We start from the raw sequence: 23,921 nt of genomic DNA on the forward strand, positions 1-23,921 counted from the left end.
GTTCATATTGGGGCATGGTCTCTGACTCGTGAAGTGGGTTCTGTGAAATGAACTAAATTGGAAGAAATGTCCACTAATCTACCACTGTGCATTCAGCCTACAGCACAAAGATAGAACAAGCCTGAAACAGAACCCTACAAAACACATGCAAGGACATGCTAGTTTTTTACTATCAATAATAAATAAGTCCCTTGTGCATTATTACTTGTGCTTGCTAATGTGCCTTCAATGGATTGCTCCTGCTTTGGGAATTTTGACACCTGACATGACATATTGAGCTCTGCTAGCAGAGTTCCAAAGGCAAGGCAAGGCTGAACACTGCAGTGTGCCCATCCTTTTGAAGGTCTCTAGAGATGCTCCAGTACAGCCCATCATCAATCTTTTGGGAGGCTTTCTGAATTGCATTGTAGTTCTACATTAAACAAGGATTACTTTTCTTTAAATTATTTTCTACAGTGGTTTTGTGTTTCTTCCTTCTGCACAGGAAAAACAAGTAATAAATTTTTTTTTTCTACAGCTGTGAATTGTCTGAGGTGTGGGGTGGGAAGATTAATGCTGTGTAATACTGAAGTTAATGTTTCTGTGTTGATGAAATGGGACGTGAAAAGTCCTGTTTGGAAATGGAAAAGAGTGAAATAGTAGGGATTAATAAAGGAGTTTAACCTTATAAAACAAAAATAATAACAAGCGGGATGTGTTTTATTTAAGAATATTTTAAATAAATAGACATGCCTGAAACACATGCAGAAATCATCAGCATTCTTCTACAGTTCTTGCTGTCTAAACTGTTGTAAGATTTCATTCCTTTAAACAGTAAGATTTTGGTAATTATTGTCTTTTGCTAGTGTTACAGAGCCTCTGGTAATGAATTGGGGTTTATGTCCAACATGCTTATCTGAAGATTTTATGTATATAAATTACAGAACATTTGAATTGTAGTCATTTGAGACTCATGATGATAATCTGACATAATTGAACTGTTGGTTCTAAACAATTATAGCATTAGAAATAAAGTCCAATGAGCCATTTTAGCAGGGAATGTTAAAAGTAAGTACACTATGGATTTGGAATTTCTGGAAATACTTCCCTTTATATTTTTACTTTTTGAAGGTCTTCCATTTTGTAATAGGTTTGCTACATGAAGTGTTACTTAGGGTCAACTTGAGAAAGAAACAGCAGCTGTAGCCTCTGGGTAATTCTCCTAAATACTGAAACTAATTACTGCTATTTTTAAAACAAGGTGGCTATGCAGAGTATTTTACTTTATTTTCATACTGAGATGTTATTTCTTTGGCTTTCAGCTAGCCCTTACCATTGAAACACAGACTGAAGTGTGTTTGTGGTTAAATACGTTTTACAAGAGCCATCTACCTCCTTTGTGTATAAACTTGAGTCCTCATTTATGAAATGCTATGGAGATGTGGTATATTTGGTAGCCTAGCCTTTTCTTGTAGGCAGTACCACATTTTGTGTCATAATTTTGTATTTTCATTTACAATGTTTAGCCCAGTAGCTTCCAGGCTTAAATCTTGTAAGATTTCAGTATTTCCAAAGATCAATTTTTCCTAAAAATCAAAAAACCAGACCAATGACCAGCAAGCCCCCAAAACCAGTTTTCAAGTCTCTAAATATTAGGAATGGAAAAGTATATTTTTCTTACGTAAAGCTAATTGCTGGATATGAAAGCTTTTGGTATTTATTAAAACTAAGTACAATAATAAGCTTGTTGTGCAGAGGGTTAGGAGTAGGACAAAAGTGTGCATTAAAATTTGGAAAGTTGGATTGTGGTCTTTTGGTCTTGTGTGGGTTTTGGGTCACTAATACATTGTGAATCTGGTTTGATTCTTTCAACCTTATGGCTTACACTGCAAAAGAGTACACAGAGGTGTTTCAATTTATTTTTAGGTATTTGACTACTATTACTGTATAATTTTGTAACATAGGTAAATATGCATGATATAATAAAATTTTTAAGGGAGTTGCATTTCTGTATATATAGTTTGTTTTTCCTCCACACAGATGAAGTTTTGTTCTTTATCTGGAAATCTCTTGTGACACCTGTGGAGAGTATTCTTGAATTTATTCTCCGACGGCTTGCTACCAACGAGTTAAGCACTGTAAGTAATGATTATGAGACATACTTTGGTGTGGTTTTACTTGTTAATTTGATTTATCAGTGTTCCTAAAATTGATATAAAATCTTCAAACATCTAGAAAGTCAATTTGCATAGAAACACTTCTGTTAACTTCTTTGGGCACAGTAAGAAGGAAAAAAAAAAAGTGTCTTCACAAGTAGTATTCAGTGTCTGTAGTCTGCTTTTCTTGTTTCATCTTAAATATAAAGAAATCATATAGTAAGAAATCCTGAGTATCATGTACTGCTTAATATCTACTAGTATAGCTGTGGATGTAAGTTGTTAGGTATTTGGAGGCTTTTAGTACTCAGCCTGGTTATCATCTTACTTGACTATCTTAAAAGTGTTTGTTTCTTGCTGTGACCAATGTTTCCATGTTTCTACCCCAAAGAGACCTGAGACTTTTTAAGCAAAGCAAAGGTTAGTTGCATCAGGACAAAGGCATCTGAAAGTCATTTTTTAATATTTAGAAGTTAGTAACTTCCCCCAAACAAACCTCAAAATTAAAGTTGTTCAATTGCAATGTTGTAGTTTTCCTTCTACTATCATTGTTACCAATAGTTTTCTTCCTGATTTTCAGTTTAATTTTCCTCCTCTTTCTGATTCAGATTGCATTTGTTTCCTCACTTTCAGGTTGGCGACTTGGATCGTTGTGATATGTACTTGGCTTTAATTCCAGAGATAGTGAATTTGGCCTTGAAAGGCAACTTGAAGAAAATGCCATCTATCAAGAATTTCCTTTCATCCTTGATAAATGCATCTATTCGTAATCTTCAGGAGAGAAATTCTGAAAAGGTAATTTAACATTATTTATAACAATAAATATTCATACAAAACAAGCCAATAAGTTGTAATTAAAATATATGTGAATATAATAATTAGATTCTACATTAATAATTATATGGACATGCTATAAACATAAGTGAATATACATTTTTTATTTCTATTGTGATATTTATAATGCATAATATTATATCTAATGTGAAATTAAATAATAGTTTGTGTGAATGTGTATGTGCATATATAGTCCCTAACACATGTATCTGTATTTGGCAGTGTAATATGAATGTATAATATTTGTAGCTAAGATTTTTTAGTACTTTGGTTTTTTATATTGTCTTATTTAGAAGTCTGTGTAGCTAAAGTAGAATTCTTACTGTAGTCATGAACTGTGTACTCAAAGACTTTTTCCACAAATATGAACTAATCTTACTGATCAAGTAACTATTAAATGAAAATATATTTTGTGTTTGTTGACTTCAAACCTGGAACATACAGAGAAAAAGAAGCTCCAGAACCCAGCATTGCTTTGCCATTTTCATATAGTTATGTTGATTGTCCCATAGTTCTATGGGTTATGCTACTATATCTTAGATAAATTTTCAAAAGGTAAAGAAACAACTTAATAACTTCCATGAAAATGGAGGTTTCAATTAAGATTTGTTGGGCAATATAAACTTGGGTCTTATTATTTGGTATTACAATTTTGTTCAAGAACAGGCAATAATTTCAGCTGTTGTGTTTGGTTTCTGATTAATTGGGCCCACAACTTTTTTTCTAATTGCTCTCCAGCAATGTGTGAACTGTTACCTGGCAAGATAAGAGTGTTCCATCACAGCCATGCTGCCTGTACTTAATGCCTAAGTGACTGTAATTTGGAATTTATGCCTCTGTCAGTGCTTGTAACTTGTGAGTGTGTGTGCTGACCCAGCCCAAGCCAAGCTGTGTTAGGCTCAGGAGAGGAAAATACAGAAGTGGAAGGATGCAAAGTTGCTACCTTATGATGTCTGTGGTGGTGCAAAGAGGAGGCTTATTAAAAGTATGTTATTAGTATGCTATTTGTATTGTATGAGAAGTTGGTGTGTTCATGTATGATTTGGTTTTACTTAGGAGCCGAAGGTGAAGGAACAAATCAGAAAAGTAGCTAGCATGGCTTCACTTGCAGCTGTATGTGACATAATGGATGGAGAGCTAGAAGTGCACCTGAAATCTCTGCCTTCTGTGGATGCTCTGAAGAAATTCATTTCCTTTTCTCAATTGAATGAAGTATTAAAGAAGCCATCTTATATTGAAGAAAAAAATAGGTACGTCTGCTAAAGCTTCAGTAATTCTCTAGAATAAACTTGATTAATGTGAAGCAGTGGATAAGATGTTGGCTTTTCCTGTTCTTTGACAACTTCTTGCCAAGATAAAAAGGAAGAATTCTGTACACAAACTGTTCACTAAGTTGCTCTTTTGTCTTAACATCCAGGTTTTGGAGCATTAAAGCAACTGTAATTGATTAGACCAAAGTTTTTATTGTTATGTCCTCTAGATCTGTGAAGCCAGAACTATGAACACTGGTTACCCTTAGGCCAGATTAAATATAGGTACACTACAAAAAGCATGTACACAAGCAACTTTAAATGTAAATTATTTACTGTTGGGAAGGGAAACCCAGAGGAAGCCAGAGAGCCGAAACCCAGATACTTGGGTAACAGAAAACCAGAGCCAGCACATAGTAATGTTTCCACTGAATACTCTCACAGGGGTTTGACTAATGAGACTGACTAAGCCCATAATTGAATTTTCTCTTTTAAAAACCACTTCATTTTTATATTTCTTTTCCATGTACTTGTCCACTCTTGCCTTGAACTATATGAATCTTAGCACCTTGAAATACTGCAGTGAGTTTGTACAGTTAAGCACTTCCTGGTGGAGTAGGAATGTGCAGGGTAAACTTAGCACCATATTTATTTAGGAAAAGTATTTTTTTCACAGCTTATGCGAAGAAACATCATCTCAAGGATGGGGGAAAATTGTTGCACGCTATGTTTGTGACCAGTGGATTTGTCGCCGTTTTGTTTTTAATTCATTTGCAACACTGGCTCAAGGGTATGAAGAAATTTCAGTAATGTCACTGTCTACAGCTGAAAGGTCAAAAGAAATCCTACAGTCTGCATTAGAAGCCCTATCTATTCTTCCTTCAGACCAAGTGTCACCTGTGTTTGACTGCATGAAAGTCCTTGTTCCCAAGGTAAACTATTAACCTGCACAGTATTAATAGTTTTTTGGGTGGGTTTTTTTTTTTGTTAAATGTAAACACTTTTTTGTCTCTTTATTTACAGCTTCTGGACTCATCAGAGGCTCTCTGCATAGAAGCATTTGATTTGGCTTGGAAAATTATATCCTCTTTGAGCAATACACAGCTAATATTTTGGGCCAATCTAAAAGCTTTTGTTCGGTTCATCTTTGATACTGAGGTTCTAGCTGTTGCTGCAAGTGCAAAAGGTCAAGCATATAACAAAATAAAAGAGGTCAGTTTCAAGAAGTCTTTTTTTTTTTGAGAAGAGAATATAAATGTTGTGTGGATGTAAAAATGTATTTTATGCTTTATTTTCCCTTCAGCTATTGTTGTGAATTTTTCATTTCTGAAAAGGCCCCGGTTTGAGAGTGTTAAGATAAACGACCTGAGAATAAGATTGAAGATAAATATATTGTTTCATCTTGTGGCACAGAAAATGAAAAGTACTGTGAATCTCAGTCTTTGATTTTTAGACTGTTCAGTATTTTATGAATGCAGTAAAATTAGTTTTTTTCATTTGCTTTATTTTTACATAAAAATAAAATGCCTCTTCCTCTTGACTATTTTGTTTAGGATTTGACACCTGAACTGTCAGAAATTATTAATATTCTGGGAAAACTATGCATTTTTATAATAGTTTACTCTTTATGAAAATGCTGTCTTAGATTAAAAGTTAGAACAGTTCAAAATTTTGTAGATGCTCTTCAGTAAAGCATTTTTACTGCTTTAAAGGCTTCTTTTCCTCTGATGATCCAGGTGTAGAAAACAAAAAACAGTCACCTTAGAGTTCAGTTTAATACTGTGTGGTAGACCTGCTTCCAGACATAAGAAGAAAAATGCAGTCTTTATTCTTCTTTTGTAAGATTTGTGCATCTGCCAGAACTCCAAGAGTTCTTGCATGAGTTGTGGTGTTCTTTTTTTGATGAAGTCCAGAAAACTATATTCATGGGATGTTGGTTCCTGTTTGCTTTAAACAGCTGCAAAGTTGTTAGCTTTCTTTCTACATAATCTTTCTTGGGGATTTTTTTTTCTTTTTTTCCCCCCTCTAAGCATTAATTAAATATTTGTGCAGAACAGTCCACAGTGAGTGCAAGACTTTAACTAGGGCAGTAAAACATTGTGAATTATCTACCAGTATATTTGTCTGCTTAGATTTACTACCACATGTGCTGCTTTGCACAAAAAAAATCACACAAGGAGGGGTTGCAGTTTTCCTTTGAAGTCACCATAAGTAGCCCTGTCTTGGTATCACACTGATAACTGTAAGTAATAGCAAATGTCTCAAATTTATTTTCAGCCCAGACATACCAAAATTATTTTTAACAGAATACAAAAAAATGGACACTTCATAGCTATTTAAAACTGCTGTGGTATATCCATATTAGCCTTAATTACCTTGAAATGTAGTCCCATTATTTTTCTCTTTTTTTTTTAAACTTGCTTCAAATGAATGTTACCATTCTCTATTTTAAAATGGAGAATGCTTTGTATTTGTAGTCTCCCTGTGGACCCAATCCAAATAAGATATGTATGTAAAGATGGTAAATTATCTCTTCTGTTGTAAAAGTTGGTTGACTTTTAATTAATATATGTAACAGCTAATTGTATGCTCAGTGTCGTAGTAACTAATGAGCTATAGTTCGTATTCTATTTTTCTTGATCTTAAAAACTTGTTTAAATTCTTACTGCCTTAACTTCAACGTTAGTATTTCAGGCATTGTGTAAGGTGTATTTTGCCAATGTTGAGTGTTGAGTCCATGTGACAGCTATCCCATTGTCTGCAGTGGGACATACCATGACAGCAGGCATCAAGGAGCTAATGAAGGTCTCCTATACTCAACAAAGGGCATCTGGTCGAGCCACCTTCTGCCCCTTCATAAGAAAATGAAGATAAAGTTCCCAAGCAAGTGCCTACTTATGTATATTCTTATTCCAGTCCTCGGCAGTCCCTGTTGCCATTGATCTGCTGTGCTATGGCTCTGTAGTTGTAGCTAAAGAGAAGAAAATAAGGACCTGCCTGATGTTGATTTGTCACAGAAGCACAATTTGTGTACCACAGTGCACTCTGTCTTTTTACTAGTTGGAAGGGGTGGAACAGAGGGGTGTTTTTTGTCAAAAAAAGAGAATATTGCTGTGGTATTATCGAGAAGGGCATCCACAGAAGGTACCCAGAGCACTGTGTTCTTTAGCTTAATTTCTTTTGCTGCACTCTTGTTTTTTCTTTGTGATTATTCTTATGTTAATTATGCTAGAACTTAAATATCTTAAATTTCTTTTGTGTGTGCTGAACTTTTACTATATTAGTGAAACAGTTGAAAAAATTTTCAAGATTGAGAAATGCATAGTAAATGCTGTGCTGCTCCCCTACAGGTGAAATAATAACTTAATTTTTGAATTACTAGGAAAGTTCTAGTGCCTATATTTGCACTGGAAAATAGGTTTGAATTCTTGCTATAAACCCCACATGGTTCTAGTGTAGAGCTTTCTTTCCAGCAATTATTTCTTCACACTGCATTGCAGTATTTCAGTTTTAAGTATTTCAGTTTCAACTTCCTCTATAAAACCAGTATTACTGTCAAAGAATTGTCACATTATCAAAACTATCATTTCAATGCGGGGAAGCAAAGCAGCTTTGCCTGTTAGGAGCTGTTACAACTTTTGAAAAAACATTTTCATGGACAGCTCTAACTGATGTCTGAAAATGAATTCTTAGCCTTACCTGTTCATTCTGCATCTTCCTACCCTCTCCCAGATGCTTGCAATTTTTTAGAAAAAACATTTACTTTGTAAGTGAAATTTACTCTTGCACTCACCCTGTGGAAGGGAAAGAAATACTTTGGGGTCATTTTTCTTTTTGGAGAAGCTTTAGATATAAGTTTCAAATATTGTAAACATGCCCTTCTTAAAAAATAAATGGTACAAAGACACTTTTGCACTTTAACTTAAATATGAACTTTGACATTAATGTAATCCTCCTTAAAGAATAAAACTAGTGATGTGGCAACTTATGGAAGAAATTTTGCTTAATGCTTAATTTTGTTTTTCTAAATTGGTAAGGATTGATTGAAACACTAGGTTTGTGCTCATGAAGTAAGCCCTGGCTCATTTGTTCCACTTACCAGGAGATTTGTTTAAAGCATCGGGCATTTTTTCTGTTTAAGCAAAGATCAATTCTGGTTTATAAGCATATACTGGACCAGTTGTTGCCCATTCATCTTCTCCTACATCAGACAATTACAAATAGAGTGAAGACAGCATTAACCTGAGCAGAGATAGGATGCAAAATAACATGAGACCTATTGAAATAGATATTGCTGCAATTTTGTTCTAATAGATCTGGCACTTCTGAAAACTAGATTTTGAATATTTTATTTCTTATTTTCAGATAATTTTCAACCTCATTGATCTGTCCACTACAAAGACTGGAGTCTTCAATGTAGTCCTTAGTCACTGTTGTCAGTCTTGGATATTTCCCACTGTTGATGAGAGAAGTGCCTTGACAAATGCTTTCTTAAATGCTGGAAATTACAGTGAACTTATCACTGAGGCTTGTGTCTTTGGAACTGTATTTAGGAAAGATCAAAGGTATATGAAAAAAAATCCTTGTGATTTCTATTTTAAAATGTTGTGGGTTTTTTTTCTTTTAAACTTTGAGATGACTATTGAAAAACTGAAAACGGATTTTTGTATGTTATTCTGATAATTTTGTTGCTTTGTCTTCTTTCATCTCTGAAGACACATTCAGGATGTGCATGCCTTCATAGAAAATCTTGGAGAAAAATGTGCAGCAAATATTGTTGCAGAAAGGTAATGCTTCTGAGGATACATCTTACAGCATTTGGTGTGAATTGTGTCTTTGTCCTGGTTGATGCTCTGATAGGAAAGATGCTGATTTTGAAGTCAGCTGCTTATCATACAGTCATAGAATATCATGAGTTGGAAGGGACCCACAAGGAATATATTCATAACCTTTTAAGGTACTGGTAAAAGGATTGTACATAACATTATAGTCATAATTCAAATACAAAGTGTAGAAAAATGGATTTTCAGGGAAAATATCTCACTTGTTAATCTGGCTTTTCAGTTTTTTCTAACTGCTTCCTCATTGTCCCACCTCAATAAAGTAATACTTTTTAGGATGCTGAGTTAATATATACCTTGTCATTGTAAGAAAGATAGTTAAGAAGCTCAGGTTTTAATGCAGCCAGATTTTGGGCTTGGTTTGCTAACATTGGTTGCAAGCCCTTTCTGTGTGTGTACTGTCCAAAGGCTCTGCCTCCAGCCTTTGAAATGGACTGGATTGTTGAATTTTTTTATAGTTTCACTCCCATTTTTATTCAGTGGAAGAAAGTCAGAGAAAAAGTTCTGTCACCTTGTTTTCAGACATGTCAGTGGTTTATAAAACCTGAACTTTAAAAAAAATACTACTGCAAAAGTTCACTACTCCTGTATTTTCTCCAAGAGCTTTTTGTTAATCATATATTTTCTTGCAATGCTCTGCAGCTGTCACAACCTATAATGTGATTAATTTTACTCTTGCCATTAATTACTCTGGATGTCTGTACTTAACTAAGAGGAATGAAGTGTTGTTTGGGACTAGAGATTTGACCAAATTGTAAGCATAAATTAGTTGTTAAAAGATTACAGTTTACAGGCACAAAATTTCAAAAACTTTGTGGTACAGCTTTTTCTATAGAAAAGTTTTTTAAACACCTAGATGTTATTAAAGAACTCTCAAGGTCAGGTTGTGAACTCAATAATTTTTTTCATCACCAATGACAAATAGATGTTAAAATTCTGGTTCTGGGTATTTGCATCTTGTCTCACTGTAGACAACTTGCTGGCTGTATGTTCAAGATGATGTCTGGTGCTTTTTTATAATTTAGTAGTTATCTTTATGTCTAAACAGTAGAGTTTGATTTTCATTTTTATTAATATTTTACAGTACAAATCGAGATGATCACTACGTTCGCATTTGTGCTGTTAAATTTCTGTGCTTGTTGGATGGATCAAATATCTTGCATAAGACATTTATGGAAGACATTTTCATCAAACTACTCGATAAGGTAGAATTAATTTCCCTTGGTATATAAATGTAGTGTTAGTACAATTAGTAAAATGCAAAATATTTACAGTTGACAGGGTGCATTTATGTTTTTCCTGTAGCCTCTCTAGATTTGTTGAGTAATACACTTTTCTTTATTATGAGACAGAAGTTAATTCAACCAGAATAGTAAAAATTGCCTTTTGACTTTATTTCTCTCTTTTAGTGGATATTTTGGCTTCCTAGAATATTATCCAAATTGTAACCATTGTTCCATTAAGAACCTTCCTTTAGGCTGCATTCTGAAGCACTGCATTTCACTTTAACAATTGCAGACCGCCTCTTAGATTGAGAGAGCTACTGTCTCCTTAGAATACCTTTATAGATAGAAATAATGGAGATGGTTGGGGTCCAATTTTCATTTATATCATAGCTGCTTATGCACTGGCAGGAGTCTAAAGTCAGTGGTAAATTACTGCAGCTGCTATTTGAACATCACACATATATTCTGGTACTGTTGAATCCTGCTTTTGTCTGAATACCTAGGAATGGGTGGGTCGCTCATTCCTTTTAATTAAGTACTGCAGAGAAATTACTAATATTTGTGTTGTGAGATCGACCAAGTAGGGAAAAGGGAGCTTTAGTAGACACTTGCTTACTTTAACTTATTTAATTATAAACTTCAGAATTCTTAGTAAATTGAGTAAATATATTTTCCTAAGTTCATATTCTAAGCTGATCCTAGCTGTGTAGTAGATGCTGCTTTCTTAGTACAGAAAAGTGTATTTATATGTATTCAAATTTAAAGGAAGAATAGGCAATAGCCTTTTAATTTTTTTTTTAGGATAAACTGGTATCAAGATCTAGAACACGCTATTATGCAAACTCTTTGCAGCACAGAATTAAAAACCGGGTGTGGCAGACACTTCTAGTTCTTCTCCCAAAGCTTAACCAGGTATTGCTCTTTACTATTATTTTTAAAATAAATAAGTACCTACTTTCAAGACCTAATTTGGTGTCATGCAAGCTGTGTATGTTAAATTACAGCAGGCTATAAAAGGCATGTAACCTGTGGCTGATGTGGAAGTTCTGTTGTAGAAGTTTTGTGTAGTTTAATTCTTTCAGTCTGAAGTTATAGATTTATAATGCATTTCTAGAGGACACTGCAAACTGATTATTAGATTTGTGAATTTTAGGAGGCCAGATTGTTCCTGTTAAAGCTAACTAAAAGTTTGTGCTATCTGATTAACAGATTTTCATTTAGTAAAAACATTGCTGCTTCATGAACAGTCAAGAAATTGACAAGTGTTACTTTAATTAAATTCTACTTCATAAGAAAATATTTGAAAAGTATAATAAAGAAATTAGATGGTTTTAAACTCTTTTAATTTGCATATTTTAAAATATATTTAATATTATGATAAAGGTGAGAATGTTCTTTTATTTATTTTTTTTTTCTTTGTGGAAATAACTGACAGTGTACTAAAGGATTGCATGATTTTGTTTTCTCAGAATTTTTTGTGTGGAACTCTTGACAGAGTGTTTCAGGCTGGATTCAGTAATAATCAGGCATCTGTGAAATACTTCATAGAATGGATTGTTATCTTGAGTCTACATAAATATCCCCAATTCCTTGATAAATTCTGGGATTGCTTTTGCTATGTAAGTAAGACCTTTGGCATTCACTTGAAGAGTAATTTGAACAAAGAGGGTACAGTTTGTTGCCCCATACCTTATTTTTTTATGTGTACAAGTCTTCCTTTAAAAGCAGTGGGCTGCTGAGTAGTTCAGCTTGGAAGCGAGTCTGAGCAATAATCTGAGACACTTAGAAATTTGCAACCTAAAGATAGCCAAAGAAAAGTCAGTTCCTCCTGTTGAAGGATTTTCTTTTATGATGTTTTATTCTGGGCAGAGTGGAGCTGGCACAGTGAGTCAGAGCACTCCAATATTAGAGCCATCAGGGCCACATGGATGCCCTAGATCCTGAGTCTGAAGGTCCAAGTTACTTGTGGTTTCCACAGCCCACCTTTGTCTTTTGAGTCACATCCTCTTTGTCAGTGAGAACATGACTTGTATAATACATATTCAATTTGAAGCTTTTAATATGGACTTCTCTCATGGTGGAGTTCTGTAATGAGATTTTAGAACTGAAACAGGGTTTGAGTTATGATACCCAAAAGTTGTGAAAGGGTTGGCTAAGGAAAGCTGACTGTTTCAGAGTTCCTTCCAAAAGCTGGGCTGTTGGAATTGCTGTCCTTTTAGCAGATGATTATCTGTTGGATCAAAGTGATTTCATGCTGATAACAAATGTACTAAATCACAGTGGGCCCATTCAAACCATCAGAGCAAGCAGAAAACACATAGATTTATGAGCAAGCAGAAAACATGTAGATTTATGAGAAAGGAATACAGATTGCATTTTCAGAGGCTGTCCTGGTGTTGAGGAATACATTTAGAGCAGGTGGCTCAGTGTGCAACTGCAGATTGAGCTCTGGGTAGCAGGAGCCCCAGGCAAGAGGCTGTGGAATGGTGCTGACCTTTTGCATTCCTGAGGTAATGCAGTGAACTTGGATTGAATTTTAGCTCACTTATTTCACAATATACTTAATTTTGATTGGTATGTCAGTTATAAGCACATAACATGTTAGGAAGAATTAAATCCTAATAATATTGAGCTTGTATTTTAAGAAATTTGGCTGTGGAACAACGTAGATTTTTAATAGTGTTATTATTATTGCATGTGCAGAACATGGCATGAAAATGCATAAAGTATAAAAACATATTATAGATGGCATACCTCTTGTTACATTCTTTTTTACTTAATACATACTTTTACTACTACTTTTTTACTTTAGGATGAAGAAAAGCTTAAAAAAAGTATCTGCACATTTTTATCAGTGTTGGCCCACTTTGACATCATTCTTCAAAATACCTCAGAGAAGGTACATTTCTCTTAAGAGTGTTCATTCTTTATTCACTTCCAGTTCTTAAACAGAATATTCTGAATTGAAAATAGACTGCCAAAATGGTTTACTTCCTTCTGAGGAACCCCTTGTTATGTAAAACACTAACTCTTCCTGTCACCTCTGTAAAATATTTGACTTAGGAAAATGAGCTATCTTAGCAGGTGTTCTGGATACATAGAGCCTGATTACCTGTGAAGTTTTCCAGAATAGCTACTCTAGTTTTAAGTAAACATGTGGATGCACCTGGGTTTGTTTTTCTTTCTGCTCTTTCAGTCAGAAGTTAAGTAGAGGTTTCATTGTAGGTAGAATAGTGATTTTTAAAGCAAATGAATAAATTTTCAAAGAATATGCAAGGCTGTAGGTTTTGTCCTGATGAGATGGAAAGAAGGAAGTTAGAATCATTTTAAAGCTTTCTGATTTCCAAAAGCCTGTCTTTTGAGGAACTTTTTCTTGGGCCACTCATAAGTTCTGAAGTGTACATTAAAACTTAACATGAAAGAAGCTTCTTTGTCTTTGTTTCTTTAGAAGCCAGCTTTGAAGAAAGCTCTCATCGTTGTTCTGCAGTGGTGTTTCAGCCATAATTTCAGCGTCCGACTTTATGCATTAATCGCCCTTAAAAAAATCTGGGGTATGTGCAGAATGCTGCATGTAGAAGAATTTGAAGCTCTGACACCAGTTATTGAATCTAGCCTTCAACAAGTGGAAAACATGCATGGCACAGGGTTAGTAACATTCTTTACAGTTTTAACATTGTTCTTCTGAGCCATTTGCAACAAGTTCCATTTTCTAAAATGACACTTGATAATTTTTATCGCGTTTTGTGGGGGTTTTTATCTCTATTTAAAAAACAGTTGTTATGGGGAGACACGATACAGAAAAAAAGCAGCAAAGGGAAGAGTCTTGACTTTTTTTTAACAGCTAGACACTGACACTGAACCATAGGCTAGTGTCCTGTTTCCATGGAATACTTCTTGCCAAACTCGCTCCTTTTGATAATAGAATTTGGAGATGTGTTATGGGCCTTTCTTGAAACATAAATAAAGTTTATTTTATGAATGCTGTTCATTTTTTAAAAATGGGCCCTTACTTAATTATTGAAGTATTCTTAATTATTGAAGTATTTTCTTTCCTATACAAAATATACTTAATAAATTAGGTTGCCTTATGCCAATCTGACTATTTAATTTTTAAAAATATCCAGCATGTTGCCTTTTTAATGTATCTTACATTACTTTCTTGCAGGAATGCCAGAAGGAACTGGCAGCGAATCCAAGATCACTTCTTCTTTGCAACATTTCATCCTGTTGAGGATTATAGTCTAGAGGCAAGAGTACACTATTTGTCTAGTGCTACGACTGTTTTTATATTTTTTGGTATCTTCTAATGTGGGATGACATTATCAACTATTATTCATTTAAACTCCCAAAAAAATTACTTCACCTAGATTGTGATGGGTTTTGGACTGATATTATGTCTGGTTTTCTACTTGATACTGTGTTAAAAACCCAGGTCAGTTAGGAAGATGTATTTGTGATGAATGTGCCTATCTGTGGGAATTAATCAGGTTTTATATTTGTGACTGGAAAGATTCATTCTACTAACTGAAGAGCATCTACTTAGTTGAGGTAATTTATTAGGATTTTCAAGGCATCTGTTCCCAGAAGTAACTTGAGGTTGCTTAACTGGATTGTTTGATGTGAATGGGATAGCAGTACATCACTTCCAGAGCACCTTTTTTTGATGTAGCTCAAATAACTGACAGCTGAATAAATATTTTCATAATTGAAAATGGAAGGAAGGCAAAAATAAGGGTGCAGATAAATAGAAGAGACAGAAGAACTAAGCTCAAAATACAAGATATTAACGGATATGAATGGGGTATATGTTTTTGCAGAAACAGTGCCATCTTTGACAGAATAAATTTTTCCTTCTTTTAACTGAAGAAATACTCAGTTCTGTGAAATATTTTTGTGAACACAAATATGCTAAGTAGTGCAAAATAAAAGTCCTGAACGGGAGGAAAAAACCCAACAAAGGAATACTAATATTTGTGAAGCATTTAAATGTATTCAGGATGCATCTTCACCTTTGTCTTGAAGGGTGCATTGGGATAAACAAAAAGTCTAGGTTTTAAACTCTTTTACTTACTCAGTCTTTCCCTTGGGATGTATGTTTTTTTCCTCCTTGATAAATCATGGTTAGCTAGATATATTGGTTGTGCTGAGCTGCATTTTACCACTAGATCTTAAAGCTTTAAACTATTTTTATTTTGATATTATATCAATCCGCATCCTTTACTAGAAAGTTGTAAGAGTATTTGACAGCTCTTCAGTGTTACACATATAAGATTTTCTCTAGACCCTTGTGCTGAGAAGCATAGTGTTAATTCTTTGGTATTCTAGAATTTCAGTACAGTAACCAGTGCAGATCCTCAGGAAAAGCTTAATTAGAGATTAAGTCTAGATTTATGGAAGTTTTCGGATTGCACTATAAGTAAAGTTATGTATATTTAGAGACATACTGGTAAGCTGTATTAAATACCAAGAAAAAACAAGTATTAAAAGCATAGGAGGCTAGATAGTAGACATGTTCCATTATCTACCAGGGACTGATTATCTAGTTTTGCTTGCTTTAGTGACTCTCTGCTGATGACACTGTATTCCATTGCAGACAATATTTTACATTCTTCCCCGCCTTGCGGAACTGGCTGAGGATGAATGGATCTCCCTCTCTAAATTTGACAGATTCACTGACATTCCTTTGCCAGCTGCATTTCAGTGGTGCCATTCCCGAACAGAACTTCGTGATCTGAAACCAAGTGACTGGTCTCAGCAAGACATGGGTAAAATATAGTCAGTCTATATTAATTTTACTTATTTGTATGGAGTAGCTGTGTACATCTGTATTCAGTCTGACCTCTGGTTTTCAGCTGAAGCAAACTTGCATCTATGTCAGCAGAACATGTCCCATAAGATAACAGATGATGATTAATGGTATCTCCAGTATTACCATTTGGATTATCTTCTTTATTGAAACACTAGTTTCTCTCCCACTTGCATATCCATATGAGCATACAATTTGTTGTTACAGGTTCACATTTGGCTGAAGCAGACAGCCAGACAGAGTGGACTGATGTTCAGAAGAAGATTATACCCTGGAAGAACAGCACTCCTAGTTTAGACTTGGAAACAGCATTTCAGGATCGTGCTGTTAAACTTGGCAAATCAAACAGCAGATTGATTGTGGTGGCTTCACTTATTGATAAACCAACCAATTTAGGAGGTAAGGTTGATTGCACATAGTTTCAAACTTTTATTTTAGACCTTGGAGAACACTTAGAGAATAGAAGTTAATTTCATTCTATGTTGATAATTAGAAAATTATTTACGTACTGCTCAGAAGAATAGATCATTATCCTGAAAGAAACTGGTAGGCAAAGAAAATCCAACCCACTTCAAAGAAAGGAGACTTCTACAGTTGCATTTTAAGGAAAAAAAAAAGTACTTACATGTAGCATGCATTAATTAAGTAGAATTTTGCTGTAAATCATGGTAGGTTCTTGCAAATTCTGTATTTGCTACAGTTGGGTGTTTCAACTGTGTATGCAATTAAAGAAAATTATTTCCTTTTTCATTTTTTTTTCTGTAATAATTAAACCAAGTCTTGTAAACCTACAAGATTCTCATGTCTATTGGGCAGCAGGGTCCCATTTCCCAATTAAGACTGCCTTCATGATGTGCTAGCTGTGACATAATAAATCCTGCAAATACTTCACTGCCATTTGTGTTTGATGTTAGCAGTTTCAGTAACTGCAGTGAGTGCTGTCTGCATTGTAATGCTGTTATGTGTCATCCTCTTCCATTTAACAGGTACTGGGTTTAAAGCTTAAACTTGTGTGTGGATGTGTCAAATTATCCATCCTTGCTAAGGCTTGGACACTTAACCCCTTATTTTGTGTAGTTAGTATTGTAAAAGTATGTTGTCAGACACAGTGCTTTTCTAATTTTTATATTTCTGCTAAATTACAAAACACATTTTGCTGTAATTTGTATGGAACAAGGTGTGGCTTGGAAGACCTGAAACTAATTAAAATAGATAACTAAAGTAGCCATTCTCTTTTGCATTCATTGTCATTTTCACTTGGTGTTCTGGCTTGGTGTTTATTTTCTACACAAAAATCACTTTATTTCTTGTTTTCGTAGGTTTATGTCGTACAAGTGAAATATTTGGGGCATCTGCACTAGTTGTTGGCAGTCTTCATTATATACAGGATAAGCAGTTTCAGCATCTGAGTGTTTCTGCAGAGCAGTGGCTCCCCCTTGTTGAGGTGAATGGAAACATTTTAATAGCTAAAAATTGTACTCAAAATCTTCAGTTTGTCAGATCCATAGTTCAGAGCCTTACACTTTATAATCTTGAAAAAAATATGGTTTTGTTTAATGGAGGCTCCTGCTGTTATCTCTGACACTTAAATCTTGTATGTTTTGGGTCAACCTTATAAAAAAGAATTTAGAAAATACTTGCAATTTCTTACTGCTGTGATAAATAGATTATGTGAGCTGTCATTGTTACATCTTTCTTCATGGTATTGGTGGGGGTATTTTGTGCCACTAACTTCCTGTGCTACTGCTGAAGAGCTTTTAAAATGTTAAGCTATGTATATGGAGTCTTTGGGGATGAAAGTCATTAATCTTAAAAAGTGTCCAAGTAAGTTTTTTTTTTTTTTTACATTAATTTCAGAAGTTTACAAAAGGTAATATTTATATATTTTATATTTCTACTTTTAATGCACAGGTAAAACCATCTCAGCTTGTTGATTATTTACAGCAGAAAAAAACAGAAGGCTACACTATTATTGGTGTGGAGCAAACAGCTAAAAGTTTTGATCTTACAGAATATTGCTTCCCAGAGAAATCACTATTATTGCTGGGGTAAGAGCACACAGTTTTGTAAACCTACCTCTTGCAGTCCATCCCTTTCTCTAATCAGTTTGGTCACAAAGAAAACTAAGTGACACGGGTAAACGTGGTTCTGGAATAGGAAATGATCATGGAACAAGCAGTCCTTGGCTTTGTGTGCTAAAGACTACTAAGTATTGCTATCTACTGAATGACCCTTCTCATATTTAATAACCCATAACCTTAAAAAACACATTTTAATAATGGGTGAAGGTAGCAACAGCATGGGGTGTATTTTCCAGGGAGTGCTAAAGACACCATCTCTTCAGTTTAGTTGTGTGAGGCCCAGTCTGTGTGGGCTGTGGTGAGCTCAGCAAGGAGGAAGGAGGGTGCGTTTGCCCTGCTGAGCTTGGTGAGGAGGGCTGGAGCAGACTGAGTGTGCATGGCTGGGAGGTGATTTAAAAGTTCAGGATGAGGCACAAGATGAAGTAGCAAGTTTTTGCAGTACAAGCAGAGCATGGGACAACTTCAGAGAAAAGCAGTTATCAGCTTCTATAAGCAGACAAGCCTCAGATGTGATACAAAGGTGTGGGGAAGGCTACTTTAAGAAATCTGCTGTAAAGCACACACAAGTAAGAAAGCTCCTGGCATTGCAGGGCTCCTAAGTGACACCAGGAAGAAGGGCCTGGCTATCCTCTTAGGGCAAAATTTTTTTCCAACTTTTTTAATGTGTAGCTTGTCTTCAGAATGGAGTGCTCATAATAACTTTGTTCTCTTTTAATTAAAAACAAAGAGTTTAAATTAACAGTAAACTTCAGTATCCTCTGGTGCACTCACTATTGACACTCCTTTGGTGCCAAGACCCTGAATGTAAAGTGGGCAGTTGAGCTTTCCTGCTGTGCTAGCAGCTTTATAACATGGTGATTTGACTATATATGGAGCTTAAAAACAAAAGCAGAGAGTCTTTATGCTGTGTGCTCAGCTATTGCTGGACCAGTGAACTGAAAATTGAGTCTTCCAGCAGGCTTTTTACATCAAAACTTAAGTCAGCTCTCTCCATGTTTTCTTTGTCATGTATTACTGTTTTTAAAAAAATTTTTTCTTGTCATCAGTTACCCCGTAGGCAGATACACCATTTGTCAAGAGGTGTTTGGATGCTGTTTTGACATTTGTATTTTTTGCTTTCTGAAACACACACGCCCTCTCTCAGATGCAAGTTACTGTTTCTTCTTTATTAGAAATGAACACGAAGGAATCCCAGCCAACCTGATTCACCATCTGGATGTCTGTGTGGAAATTCCTCAGCAGGGCATTATCCGGTCACTCAATGTTCATGTGAGCGGAGCTCTGCTGATCTGGGAGTACACAAGACAACAAGTGATCAAGCAAAAACAACAACAATAACTGCCCAGAGTCTCGTGCCTTATTGTACAGCTGGATGGCTTCCTACGGTGCTACGACGTGGAATTCTGAATAGATGAGATACAAACTCAGGGTGAACGAGGATTCTTAACTTTGCATGTTCTGTTCTCTGTAGTGTTCAGAGTGACTTTTAAATGCCTTAATACTTTACCTCCTTAAATCGTTGCATTGGAAATAAATACTATTTATATTGCATGTGGGGTGTGTGTGTTTGTTCTGCTGAATGTCAGCACAGTACTGAGAACAATCTCAAATTCAAAACACAGGATTTTTACTGCAGTTGTGGTGACTGTGCTTGAAATTGAAGTTGTGCCTTTAACCATAGTATTAAATTATTTCAGCACCTAGATATACTAGGTTATATGATTTTTTGGAAATGAACTCCACTTCCATAATTGCATTCAATGCTGCCCTAGTTTAAATGCCTTATTACAGTCACATTTATTAATTATGCTGTAAACAGCCTGTACCTTAGTGATGCAGCTTTATTTAAAGGTAATCTAATTCTACGAAAGGCCATAATGTGAGAATTGTGATAAATAACTGGACATACTTCTAGTAGAGAAACTGACTGAAAACCTATGACCAGTGTAAAAATTTCTATTGCTTATAAAAAAATGAGAATATTCCAAACAGAGAATTATATATCATAGCCACAGGACGCTTTAGGTCTTCTAATGACCACTGTTGTATAAATTAATATCTGACTTAAACTGTATTTTAAAATACTTTGAAATACTTGGTAAATGACAAATACAAATTTCATTATAGAACCCACTCCTTTTGACAAGAAAGGCAAGTTGGAATAGACTTCTTTAATTTAGGAAAAAGGAGGTTCACTTACTGAAAAACAATTTCATTTTCTCTTTAGAATATGTACATAGCAGTGTTAAATAATCATTTACTCCTGTGAAGCCATTTAACTAATTATACATTCAAACCCTTACATTTGTGAACAGCCCTGCACCATATTTCTTTGACTTAAACTCATCAAAAAGCTGTCCATGACCCCTTTTTTTAGCAGACATGTGAGACCTGGCAACAAGAAGAGCAGTCCGCATTTCAGGGTGACTGCTACATTACCAGTTCTTGCACTCAAGCAACTACTGTTGCTTTCTCTGGCTTCTTCCTTCTATAGTTACTCGATTTGAGAGCAGAGTTCTTAAGACTTTCCAGCAGCTTCTGGAGGATGATATCCTTCTGTTTCAAGCTTCTTTTTATATTTTAAAAAGTCTCTTCTTTTGTCAAAGTGTTTAACCTGTTTAAAAAGAGAAACTATATTCATTATAAGAAACTAGTAATAGGAAGGGGCTTTTTGTAAACAGTCTTTGACCACTGAACTTAAGGAGGATTTAATGTATTAGTTAGGAGTTTCTTCTATTCAAGACTAATGAGTGGTGTGTTTAGTTTTTTGGGGGCTCTTTACAGTTTTGAAAGTGAACTTTAGTTTTTTATAAAGTTCATCACCCTGCTACTTCATTAAGATCTTGTATGCTTTTCTCTTTTCACTGCTCTGAACAAAAATTCCTTGTGGTGCAAAGATAAGTCCAGCAGCTTTTCTGTGGTATCACAGCCTATGTAACCTCTGAGTTCAGTGTCTAGAACTGCTGACTGCATGACGTGCAAAGCCCTGCAGCTGATACCATCATACCTAGACACAACAAATAGCAGAACTGCACTGTTCAAAGCATCAGTGCAGCAGCTGTGATGGTACTCAGGCTTTTAAAATTACTTCAGTCTACTACCAGCAACAGGAACTGTTCAGGCCCTCAACCAGCACTGTTGCCAAAGGGCAGCGCCTATTAAAAAAGAATTAAAGCTTGAGCTCAGGAAACTAAAAAAACACAACATGAATGGATTATGTTGCAGGCAGGTGCCTTTCTGTGAAATTACACTGCAGGAAAAAAAGGTATTTTTATACATAAGGTATGAGATGCTAGTCTTAAAATGCTAGGCACTGCACAGCCTGTGTGGTAGTTTCCTTCTCTACTGTTCTTTAAACAGGAATTTCTGGGTACTTCTACAACCTTCCAAAACTTTTTTAAATTACAACAATAACCCTGTGTATTTATCTGGAACTCTGAGACAGTATTTCCCTTTCTCTTTGTACTATTCCCTTAACACAGCTTAGCTCCCAGGCCAGCCAGGGGCGCGTTCAGGAGCCGTCCTTTCCCAGCCAGCCAGAAGCGCGCAGACCGAGCTACGCCTGACAGTACGGCAAGCTCCAGGCTGCCCGGGCTCCAGGCTGCCCGGGCCAACAGGCTCCAGGCTGCCCGGGCTCCAGGCTGCCCGGGCCAACAGGCTCCAGGCTGCCCGGGCTCCAGGCTGCCCGGGCCAACAGGCTCCAGGCTGCCCGGGCTCCAGGCTGCCCGGGCTCACGGGCTCCAGGCTGCCCGGGCTCCAGGCTGCCCGGGCTCACGGGCTCCAGGCTGCCCGGGCTCACGGGCTCCAGGCTGCCCGGGCTGCCGAGCTGCAGGCTGTGCCCTGCAGAAGCCGGAGCTGCCATCCCCGGGCAGCAGCCGCCTCCCGCCGGGGCTGCGCACGGTGCTCACCCACTGCTGCGGGCAGCGCGACTCGAAGGCCCGGCGCAGCTTCTCGCACTTGGCGGCGTCATCCCCGTGGCTGTCCAGGCACTGCCAGAACTCGTCCCGGGCCCCCCAGCACGCCTTCCTCTCCTCCATCGTGGGCGCCGCCATCCCGGCTGCCGCCCCGAAGACAGCACGGCCGCTGTGAGCGCTCCCGGCCCGCCCGGCGCCGCCGCTCGCTCCCCGCCCGCCCGCCAAGGTCGCGCTCCGGAAGCGATCCCGGCCCTTTCCCGCTGTGTCCCGGCCCTTTCCCGCTGTGTCCCGGCCCTTTCCCGCTGTGTCCCGCCCCGCGGTGCCGGCACCAACCTGCCGGGGCTGCCGCAGTCTCCCGTCGGCAGCGTTCCCCCGATCCCGTCCCCGTCAGGGCTGCTGTATCCTCTCGGTGGCAGGAGATATTCGGAAGTATCAGCTGCCTGGTGTGCTTTTCTGTACTTAGTTTCTTTCCGGTGTCGTTCTCTGTTCTTCTCGAGAGTTCCGTGCAGTGCCTTAGTGTATTGTCTGCTGGAAGAAACGAAGTGTCTCTGCTTTCCTTTTTGACGCATAAGAAAGACAGCTGGATAAAATCACGGTGTAAAATGGGACCGGGACCAGTTTCCACGTGCTAGTCATAAAGCCCTAGGAGCTGGGACGCGAGTTCAGTAATGCTGAGCAGTGGCGCGTGGTCTGAGCTACTTCAGGCTTTGTTCATTTAATGAATTAGGAAAAAAAATATCTGAAAGCACTTACAGCACTGTAGATTTGCCGCACTTTAAATGGCATGATAGTAAGGTAGTGACTGGGTGGAAGGCTGATAAAGATAGCATACACATATAATGCATCTTTGACAGTTTTCCTTGCAGCGGGGTTCCTCCTAGGAGCTGGTCCATTGATTTCATTCAGTATGCACAAGCCACTCTAGAAAGGTTTCTTGGAACGGACTGTGTCATGGAGTCAAGCTGAAAGTGAAAGGAAAATGTACCCGTAGCCATGGTTGTAAAAGAGCAAGAGAAGCCTGGGGGCAGCCAGGTGGTGACTGCAGTCTGCAGCCCTGGTAGAGAGCATCCAGAGGCACACTCATTTTCATCATTCCATCTGGGACTTGGTGGCATTTCCTGCACGCCGAAGAATTGGCCGTCTCCTTTCATGCATCAATTCCACCTGGAAATGTGGACCAATTTTGCGCTTTTGAAAGCTATGGCACATGCTCCCGTAGTAACACACTGCAGTTTTGGGAAAGGTGACATTTTGGCAGCTGGGAAGAGCCTAACTCTGCCAGCTGCTGAGCCCTTGGCAGCTCTCAGATGGCTGGGCAGCTTTATAGGCTGCTTTTCCCGGCAGCTCCCAGAATGTCCAGCTGCTTTCCCGGGAGTTTGCTGTAGCCGATGCTCTGTCCGGGGTGTGAGGCTGCTCAGCAGCCGGTTCGGGGGTGGATGTAGCTGTCACCTACCCTGAGCTGGCTTTTTTCCTCAGCACCTGGTAATGATGATTGTGGCTGGCGGTGCTGGGCATCCTTTCCTGGTTCTCCTTGCAGGTGGCTCACTCATCGTGGTACATGAAAGCTATTTTAGGAGAGGGCCAAAGATTTGCACTTCTTCAGCAGAGCCCCCTCGTAAACCAGACAGATCTGGAGGGGATTTTGTTTGTTGAAATGCTCGACCATTCCTTTGGAAGGGACACTCTTGGAGCAATGTGAATGAGATTGCTGCTGTACACTGTGTGGTGTATAACACTTGTCCGTGTTCCTGCCCTGCCTATTTGTCTTCTGTTTGCTACAATATGATAGGTAAGAGGTGGAAATGCAGTCATACAGTTTTCATAATAGAACAAG

At 37.3% G+C, this 23,921-nt stretch overlaps 2 protein-coding genes across 2 annotated transcripts in view; one reads left to right on the forward strand and one right to left on the reverse strand.

Annotated features, from left to right (window-relative positions):
* Positions 1-19,724, forward strand: part of TARBP1 (tRNA guanosine 2 -O-methyltransferase TARBP1) — a 31,563-nt gene extending 11,839 nt beyond the window's left edge. Inside the window, exons 13-30 of the mRNA XM_031504329.3 lie at positions 2,020-2,117; positions 2,769-2,930; positions 4,026-4,219; positions 4,896-5,151; positions 5,243-5,431; positions 8,585-8,784; positions 8,935-9,006; positions 10,145-10,265; positions 11,088-11,198; positions 11,756-11,905; positions 13,099-13,185; positions 13,735-13,931; positions 14,452-14,533; positions 15,880-16,051; positions 16,300-16,491; positions 17,412-17,536; positions 18,004-18,140; positions 19,346-19,724. Coding sequence (XP_031360189.3) covers positions 2,020-2,117; positions 2,769-2,930; positions 4,026-4,219; positions 4,896-5,151; positions 5,243-5,431; positions 8,585-8,784; positions 8,935-9,006; positions 10,145-10,265; positions 11,088-11,198; positions 11,756-11,905; positions 13,099-13,185; positions 13,735-13,931; positions 14,452-14,533; positions 15,880-16,051; positions 16,300-16,491; positions 17,412-17,536; positions 18,004-18,140; positions 19,346-19,511 — 2,711 coding nt within the window. The 3' untranslated portion in view covers positions 19,512-19,724. The remainder of the gene's footprint in view (positions 1-2,019; positions 2,118-2,768; positions 2,931-4,025; positions 4,220-4,895; positions 5,152-5,242; positions 5,432-8,584; positions 8,785-8,934; positions 9,007-10,144; positions 10,266-11,087; positions 11,199-11,755; positions 11,906-13,098; positions 13,186-13,734; positions 13,932-14,451; positions 14,534-15,879; positions 16,052-16,299; positions 16,492-17,411; positions 17,537-18,003; positions 18,141-19,345) is intronic.
* A 600-nt stretch (positions 19,725-20,324) lies between these two features.
* COA6 (cytochrome c oxidase assembly factor 6) lies at positions 20,325-22,316 on the reverse strand. The gene is made up of 2 exons (XM_021527108.4): positions 22,082-22,316; positions 20,325-20,787 (listed from the first exon to the last, which is right to left on the reverse strand). Exons 1-2 carry the CDS (start codon positions 22,223-22,225, stop codon positions 20,692-20,694), a joined length of 240 nt encoding a protein of 79 aa, XP_021382783.2. The 5' UTR covers positions 22,226-22,316; the 3' UTR covers positions 20,325-20,691.
* Between the last annotated feature and the right edge of the window lie 1,605 nt (positions 22,317-23,921).

This window comes from Lonchura striata, chromosome 3 (genome assembly GCF_050655825.1).
Source record: "Lonchura striata isolate lonStrDom1 chromosome 3, ASM5065582v1, whole genome shotgun sequence".
NCBI lineage: Eukaryota > Metazoa > Chordata > Aves > Passeriformes > Estrildidae > Lonchura > Lonchura striata.

Excerpts from the sequence above, each read along its gene's own strand:
- COA6 (XM_021527108.4), bottom strand. The coding sequence starts at position 22,225 with ATGGCGGCGCCCACGATGGAGGAGAGGAAGGCGTGCTGGGGGGCCCGG. Across the intron at positions 20,788-22,081 it reads CGCGCTGCCCGCAGCAGTGG|GTTAAACACTTTGACAAAAG; the intron begins GTGAGCACCGTG and ends CTTTTTAAACAG.